The sequence below is a fragment of the Agrilus planipennis genome, unplaced genomic scaffold (assembly GCF_000699045.2).
Source record: "Agrilus planipennis isolate EAB-ADULT unplaced genomic scaffold, Apla_2.0 scaffold130, whole genome shotgun sequence".
Lineage (NCBI taxonomy): Eukaryota > Metazoa > Arthropoda > Insecta > Coleoptera > Buprestidae > Agrilus > Agrilus planipennis.
Window position 1 is genome coordinate 843,923 of NW_020438925.1, and position 8,270 is coordinate 852,192.

At 33.9% G+C, this 8,270-nt stretch overlaps 1 protein-coding gene across 1 annotated transcript; it reads right to left on the reverse strand.

The window, feature by feature from the left end:
- Positions 1-2,939: 2,939 nt before the first annotated feature.
- LOC108736542 lies at positions 2,940-6,600 on the reverse strand. Its single transcript, XM_018469005.2, has 4 exons — positions 6,390-6,600; positions 3,915-3,947; positions 3,641-3,721; positions 2,940-3,091 (listed from the first exon to the last, which is right to left on the reverse strand). The coding sequence occupies exons 1-3, from the start codon at positions 6,598-6,600 to the stop codon at positions 3,666-3,668; spliced, it is 300 nt and encodes a 99-aa protein (XP_018324507.1). The 3' UTR covers positions 2,940-3,091; positions 3,641-3,665.
- Between the last annotated feature and the right edge of the window lie 1,670 nt (positions 6,601-8,270).

An 8,270-nucleotide genomic window follows, 5' to 3' on the forward strand; every position in this document is an offset into this window, starting at 1 on the left:
CAAGACGACACGGGGTATTGCGGTTCGAAAGTTAGTATCTGGCGAGTACTGCGAAAACTCAGACTAATAGGAAATTGTTAGTAAAAAAAGCAGAGATTCGACATTTGAGTTGCTTTTTTCAAAAAAAAAAAAAATGAGAGCTTTTACAAAGTCAGTTGTAGTTACTGACAATGCCTTATATCACAACGTGTAAAATGAAAAATGCCCTAATTCGAGCTCGTTAAAAACAGAGATGCAGAATTGGCTACGAAAGAAACATTTAGATTTCGAAGACAGTATGCTTAAAGTAGAATTCTACCAAATTATAAAACTGCATAAGCCGAATAAAATAATTCCGAGTGGTCTGTATTCTGTCGAAACTACCAGACGCGGATCGCGATTTCGATCTTTTTGGATCTTATCAGCGCGTCGCAGGCAGCTCCGACAGAACTCAGACCAACTTTTACCTGCTGTCTTAACAGTGCGTTTTAGAAAATACTACAAATGGAGCAGTAAACGCCATGTGTAGCACGATGCTACATTTTAGGATTACATATGCTCCAACAAGGTCCACTTGTGTGGATATCTACTTGCTGAAAACGAATCCCGGCGTAGCCAACCTCAACGTGATAGGCACGTTAGCTTAATCGAATAAAATAATTCCGAGTGGTCTGTATTCTGTCGAAACTGCCAGACGCGGATCGCGATTTCGATCTTTTTGGATCTCATCAGCGCGTCGCAGGCAGCTCCGACAGAACACAGACCAACTTTTACCTGCTGTCTTAACAGTGCGTTTTAGAAAATACTACAAATGGCGCAGTAAACGCCATCTGTAGCACGATGCTACATTTTAGGATTACGTATGCTCCAACAAGGTCCACTTGTGTGGATATCTACTTGCTGAAAACGAATCCCGGCGTAGCCAACCTCAACGTGATAGGCACGTTAGCTTAATCGAATAAAATAATTCGAAGTGGTCTGTATTCTGTCGAAACTGCCAGACGCGGATCGCGATTTCGATCGTTTTGGATCTCATCAGCGCGTCGCAGGCAGCTCCGACAGAACACAGACTAACTCTTTTTTGCATAAGCCTAAGTTTAAGATCATCGACATCGACGAAATAATACAAGAAGCTGGTCATGATGTTTGTCGATTACCGCCATATCATCCAGAATTAAACCAAATTGAATATGTTTGGGCAGCTCTGAAACATTTTGTTACCGAACGCAATGTGTCTTTTAACATGGGTGACGCAAAAAAAAATTGTGAAGAATTTTTCCAAGTTTGTCTATCGAAAAATGGGGAAATGTGTACAACAAAGTTATTAACAAGAAGATGCATACACATTAGAAAATCCAGCGGTCGAAATGGTCATTGAAGAGTTGGTTATTGAATTGGGAGTCGACGATTAATCTTCTGACTCAAACAATGATGACATTGAAGATTAAATGACAAGTTAATTAACTTAACTCTTTACACACTTATAAAACTCTTGCTTTGTTTTCTATTGTTAATTTATATACATTTTTGATTTAACGAATTGTTAAACATTTTCGTCTAGTACTGTACAGTTCTAGCCGATCTCCCAAGACCGCCCATCGAGAGCTCTGCTCGTTCAAGCTTGTTCCAAGTATTTCTGTCTTGCTCACGCCTAGAGTGTATTTCTTCTATCTTCGCGCAGATTTCTTCAAGGTCACATCTGTAACTACTTGTAAGGAAGTTCGTTCCATATTATGTGAGTACAGTCTTATATAGGTATGCGCGCACGCATCCAAACACCACAGTTAAACTTACGGTATTCTAAAATGAAATATAGTGTAGATTTTTATATCTAAAAGAAACAGTTTGATAAAATTTATGTTTGTATTTGGAAAAGAAACAAGTGTTAGTGAACCACATTATAATATCCTCAAAAAGCATTACAAAGGATTTGTAAATTAAAAAGTTTTGCCACAAAAATCCGCCGTGCATTTACACAGCACTTAATGCAATTACTTTTCAAGACAATTATCTAATGATTTGATTCAATGTTACATTCTATTAAACAAAACCCATACACAAAGTATTCTTCGATTCTTATTGATGTTTTTAATAAATTTATATAGAAAATTCTACATTCCATGTAAATGACAAGATAAACAACGATCTTCATATATTTTTTATCGTGTCGAAAGATTATGAGTTTGAATTCNAAAAAATAATACCACTTACAGGTAAGAATGTTGAATAAAATACCCTAAAATGTCTGTCTTTATTATAACACCTTCCAGGACTGCGTTGAGATTCCAGACTTTTTCTAATCTTCGACCAGGCAATAATACGTCGGTAAATAAGCTTAGTATTCTTAAATTATCAATGGATAATTAATACTCTTTTTTTTTATTATTATTTGTCTTAATTAGACTTGGATCTCGATCCAACACAAAACTAGCCAGATCGGCTATTTCAACACAACGTGAACTATACGTTGTTTCACTGCTGCGGTCAACCGCCGTCTGTTTCACCTTTATTCTGCTTTCTTAAAACAATTACTTATTTTTGTGTTTAGTTTATAAGTGGTGCTGGTGTGATTCTTATTGATGTTTTTAATAAATTTATATAGAAAATTCTACATTCCATGTAAATGACAAGATAAACAACGATCTTCATATATTTTTTATCGTGTCGAAAGATTATGAGTTTGAATTCTTTACAGAAGATTATTAATGCTGTTTCGAGAAAAAGGGCGTACTTTTTTTTTAGTTTAATTAACCGAAAGCGTGCAGACGATTTGATAACTTTATCATTTCATTATCTTAAACAATCGAAATAAAAATTATCCAATGTAGATTAAGAAAACAGCTCATTTTAACGTAACGCTAAATTATTCTTTAAATGAAATTAGATTAAGACTGATAACAACTTTCAATCGAAGCTACTCATTCTTTATTTAAACCTTTACAATTCATCATCACCTTATCATTTAAGAATAAAGAAAACATCTTTTAAAAAATCTAGCTATTTAATTCGAAACATGTAATCTTATTTTGTCAATCCAAAATAATGCTGTTAACTTCTTGTACTAGAAAATTGTTGTTGTCATTGTGTTTGTCTTCGTAAGTTTTATAAATATCTGTAAGATAAGAAAAGCATTTTAAATGAGGTATTATTTATAAAACAGAACAATTGGAGCCAAAGAAGGGTGAAATAAATCTATTTACTACACAAAATTTAGAAGCGTTCGAAATGTGGTGTTACAAACGAATGGAGAGGAGAAAACAGATGTTACTATGGAAGTCAACTAGAAATAGGGGAGATAGGCTGGTTAGGTTAGGTTAGGTTAGGTTGGATGTTACTATAGATGTCAACGGAAAGTAGGGGAGATAGGCTGGTTAGGTTAGGTTAGGTTGGTAGGTTAGGTAAGATACCTTCTTAGGCACGAAGGGACTAGAGGTAGACCTAGATTAGATTACTGGTCACAAATTGTTCTAGTTTTAGGGAAATACGAGGATTTTCTCAGGATAGGAAAAAGTGGAAGTGTGTGTTCAACTAGTCTTAGGACTGACGATCTTATGATGATGATGATGATAAAGTTTATTTCACCCGTTTTGTCACTGATTGCTCCACGTACTATTACTGCAAGGGGAAAAATGGAATCTAATTATTTGTCGTTTTTACGTACTTATACTATTCCATGAACACGGTTATCATTCTTTTCTTAATATGGCACTCGGTCCCGTCTTTCTGTCTGGTTGTGCAACTTCTGTTGGGAGAAAGGTATTTGTTATTGTTCGAACCAACATGATAGAAAAGTCATCAGAAAAGAAAACTCCTCCATCTTGTTAAAAATGGTTTATGGTTTATCGTTTCTTTATTCTTTATTTTACTTTTAGTTGAGCTATTGTCAAAGTTTTTACCGTTTTTATAAACGTCACAGAATTTACTTTTTATCTTACCTGGACAAACGCCATTGCTGGACAATTTGTAATCTGCAAAAAAATATTGAGGTTAGGTTTTACAAAAAACTGCCTTAGATAATGATACTAAATCTTTATAGTTACTTCGTAATGCACTTTACTTTGAATTTGAAATGCAGTGAATTGGGTTCGGTTTGTTTCACAATTGTATTTTAATTTTTGACGGTCGTTTCGGTTATTATACCATTTTCAAAAGAGATAAAGATCAAAAGCACATAAAGTTGTTTAATTATTTGACTGTCACCCTGGAAAACAAAATATAACTTAAATACTGAATGCTCCCAGATGATATATTTAAAAAGTGGAATAATGAGAAAGTTATCTGGCTGCAATGCGTTTAGCTTTCGATATTTTTAGGGTTTCAAAGAGGTCTAAATTTTTTCCTTTATTATATTTATGCAAGAGTTTAAAATTACTAAGGTACATGTTATGTTTGCTTGAGATAGATACAATGATCAGAAAAAGTCATTGTTTATTTTGTCATAGATGTAGATGGAACAAAACAAAATAGCTCGAACCCCAACGTCAAGTTGTCCGAAGCAGTTTTCGGTAACAAGGTTACCTTGTTCAGGGACTGAAGTGAACTAAACCTAAAAGGGAACTAATCCTATTTTATACTAATAAGGTTGGTGTTCAATGGACCTTAACAATCACAAAATTAATTATTCCCAATCTCCCTAACTAACATAAGATTTTTAATATTAATATTATGTCCTTCAGTAAGAAAATGTTTGGCAAGACTAGATTTTTCTTCTACCAAACCGTGCATGAGCTAAATGCTCCTTAAATCTAGTTTTGATTGTGCGCCTAGTTTGTCAAATATATTTTTTACTACAGTCATTACAGCTAATTTCATATATCCCCAACTTTTCAAGTAACCCTAAGGATAAAATTCCTTTCTTAGAAAACTTAACAACAACGGTCCTATCCCTGGATCTCCGCTATTTAGTCTAGTTTAATTACTTTTGTGATTGTTAAGGTCCATTGAACACTAACCTTGTTGTCATTGAGCCGTGGTTTCCTGAACCTTAACAATTATTAGTATAAATTAGGATTAGCTCCCTTTTAGGTTTAGTTCACTTCAGTCCCTGAAGAAGGTAACCTTGTTACCGAAAAGTGCTTCGGACAACTACAGCAAAGAATACAGAACCAAAGAAGCCTACATCAGTGGGATTTGGTGCCGCAGTAGAATGCTCAGTTCGACGGTAGGAGTCGCATGGTCGAAATAGGCAGGCTGCAGATGGAATTATCAGCAGTCGTTGGCCATGCGTCGACCACAGTAGTTATGAGTAGGGGTGCGCATAAAATTTTTTTTCATTCAGGATGAAAAATATTTTAATTAGTAGCTGATTATTATGAAAATGATGTTCAATATTTACATTTCAGAGAATAGCAACAGTTTACTCGGCTATCTGCCCTTTGCGCATCGAAATTTAGTATGTATTTCTTAATTCTCAAATGATATTAAATGTTGATTAACAAATACAACAAAATTACAAAAAAAATATTGGTTGAGAATAAACAATTCCATTGATAGTAGTGTAATTGCCATTTTATAATGTTTTATCATTATCAATATTTTCTATTCTGACTGTTGCTATTCTCTGAAATGTAAATTTTGAACATCATTTTCATAATAATCAGCTACTAATTAAAATATTTTTCATCCCGAAAGAAAAAATTTTTATGTGCACCACTACTCATAACTACTCTGATCGACACATGGCCAGCGACTGCTGACAATTCCATCTGCAGCCTGCCTATTTCGACCATGCGACTCCTACGGTCGCAGTTAGAACTGAGCATACTACTGCGACACCAAATCCCACTCATGTGGACTTCTTTGGGTCTGTATTCTTTGACTACAGTGTCGTGTTTTGGCGTTGGGGTTCGAGCCATTTTCCAATCTTCATATAGGTGTAGATGTTCACTTCAGCTAAATTTAATGACGGCCAATTTCACCAATGTATCCAATTTATTTGATAAACTCCGTTTGTCTTGCAGCAGATCCATCTTATCCCTATTATTTAAAAGTAGCGTACTCAAATTTAACTTGTGCTAATGTTTAACTTAATATAATGTAGCATCGTGCTACAGAGGGCGTTCACTGTGCCGTTTGTAGTATTTTCTGAAACGCACTGTTAAGACAGCAGGTAAAAGTTGGTCTGTGTTCTGTCGGAGCTGCCTGCGACGCGCTGATGAGATCCAAAAAGATCGAAATCGCGATCCGCGTCTGGCAGTTTCGACAGAATACAGACCACTTCGAATTATTTTATAATAACATAATTTATTGCAAATTTCACTAGTTATGCGTGGGATAAAATTAATGAATTGATATTGTTTATCGTTCTTTTACATTCGGAAAAGTACAAAAAAATACAATTGTGAAACAAACCAAACCATTTTCTCTTCTTAAACATATTCACTTTATTTTATTTTTATTTTACTGCTCACCGTCTCCTTGCAAACAGTTGTATCGGTTCATTTCACAATTATTTGAGAAAGTTTTTTTATTGCCTTTTCCATTAATACCACAAACAGGTTTGTAGTCGTCGGCCGTACAAAGTGGACAATCTTGGTCTTTCTCTAATGATGCTGTTTCACCATTACTCCAGAATTGAGCCAAGAAAACGACTTCAGTAAAATAATGTAAAATTATTGTCATTGCAGTTCTATTAGGTACAAACAACAAAAAGAATAAATAAAGAAATTACTTTAGCTAAAAGTAACGCTGCAAGTGTCTTCATACTGTTTCTTGATAAGAGAGGACCTAAAGTTAACAGAATAGTAAAGGTTGGTCTGTTTTATAGGTATTTGCTAATTTAATATATTTTTAAGGCATTATGAATTGATGATATAAAAACCAGAGCTGTCTCGAAGATTAAAAATTAAATGTTTTGAATTTGGCTAATTAAATAGTCCAAATACAAAAAAAAACGGTAAATACCGGCCTCTTGAAATGCCACAGGAACTTTTTTCCAAAATAATTCTTTTTAGTCTGATCGTTCTGCTAATTTGAATGGATTTTTTTACTGTCGACACTTTTTTCGTCCACTTCTAATATGTGGCTGTTATCAAGGTAAATCAGTTAAAATTTTGTAAAAAAAATACGCGTGTACATTTTTATCGACTACATTACATAATAATTGAAAATTATTAATTGAATTGAGAAAAGATTTCACATAAAGCCGTACAGCAAAATATGCATTCGAAAATAAACAGTGAAACGGTGTGACACGTTTTACTTACTATAGAAGATCTATATATTAATACGTAAAGAAAAACTCACAGTTTCACATAGACTTTTACCAAACATAAATATTTGTTGCCAAAACAATCCTATTCTGATTAAGCATTAATGTTTTTCTTCTTATACTTTCGATAATTCCAACAGTTTTCGATAACGGTAATTCTCCCTTAAAATTCTCCACACCGTATAACGCGGAATTCCTGTTTACATTAAACAAGCCAGAAAAATTTATGTTCTAATCATGTAAACGGATTCGTACATCCGCAAATGAACTTAAAAAGAAACAAGAAACAATCATGGATATAGTTATACCATGTAATGAATGTTTCAACATACAAACGTTAACAATTGCTTAGGCGGATGTTCTTTGATGTATTGACACCATCAGTCCGGGATTATTTTGTGGACAAAGTAACAAATGTGGAAGACATATCAGAAAGTGAAATAAAATAAAATCGAGATATTGCTAAAAATGAGTTAATCAAAAAGGAAGAAAGGGAAACGAGTAGATATGAAGAATTATTGAGAAAATGAAAAAAATAAGGGAGAAATAGTTAAGTACTTATATAAAAAGATAAAGTGAACTGTAAAGTTAAAGAGAAGATAGAAGTAGTAGGTAAATGAAGAAAAAAATAAGAAACGTAAAACTAATGTAGTAGAGGAAGTTATAAAAACAATATAAAATAGAGAAGTTGAATATTACAGCTTCTGGAATGACAAGTTGGAGGTTACTGTAAGTACAAGGTGTCTAATAAATATGCGGAGCTTGCAGGAGGTGATAGCGCACTCTAAAACAAGAAAATCAAGTAGATGTTAGGTCCAACAGTTCATCTAGAACCTTCGAGAGGAACGTATTTGAAAATATATATCGGAAATAGACAGTCCGACACTGCTAAACACGCATATAAATACGACAACGCAATGCCGCATTCAGTCAGCTGGCAATTAGCATATAAATCAATGGCACTAGGTCAGTGTATTACTATTTCACTATACGACAATAGGGATGATGACAGTAACCAAGAATCACTAAAATTATGATGTAAATTAATAATATAGAACTAAAGTATTCTAAAAAACAGTAT

Bases quoted from the DNA above. Each gene is read 5' to 3' on its own strand.
- LOC108736542 (XM_018469005.2), bottom strand. From the start codon at position 6,600: ATGACAATAATTTTACATTATTTTACTGAAGTCGTTTTCTTGGCTCAA. The intron at 3,948-6,389 runs GTGAGCAGTAAA...ATTTTTTTGCAG, and splicing joins CAACTGTTTGCAAGGAGACG to ATTACAAATTGTCCAGCAAT. The intron at 3,722-3,914 runs GTAAGATAAAAA...TTCTCCCAACAG, and splicing joins CAGCAATGGCGTTTGTCCAG to AAGTTGCACAACCAGACAGA.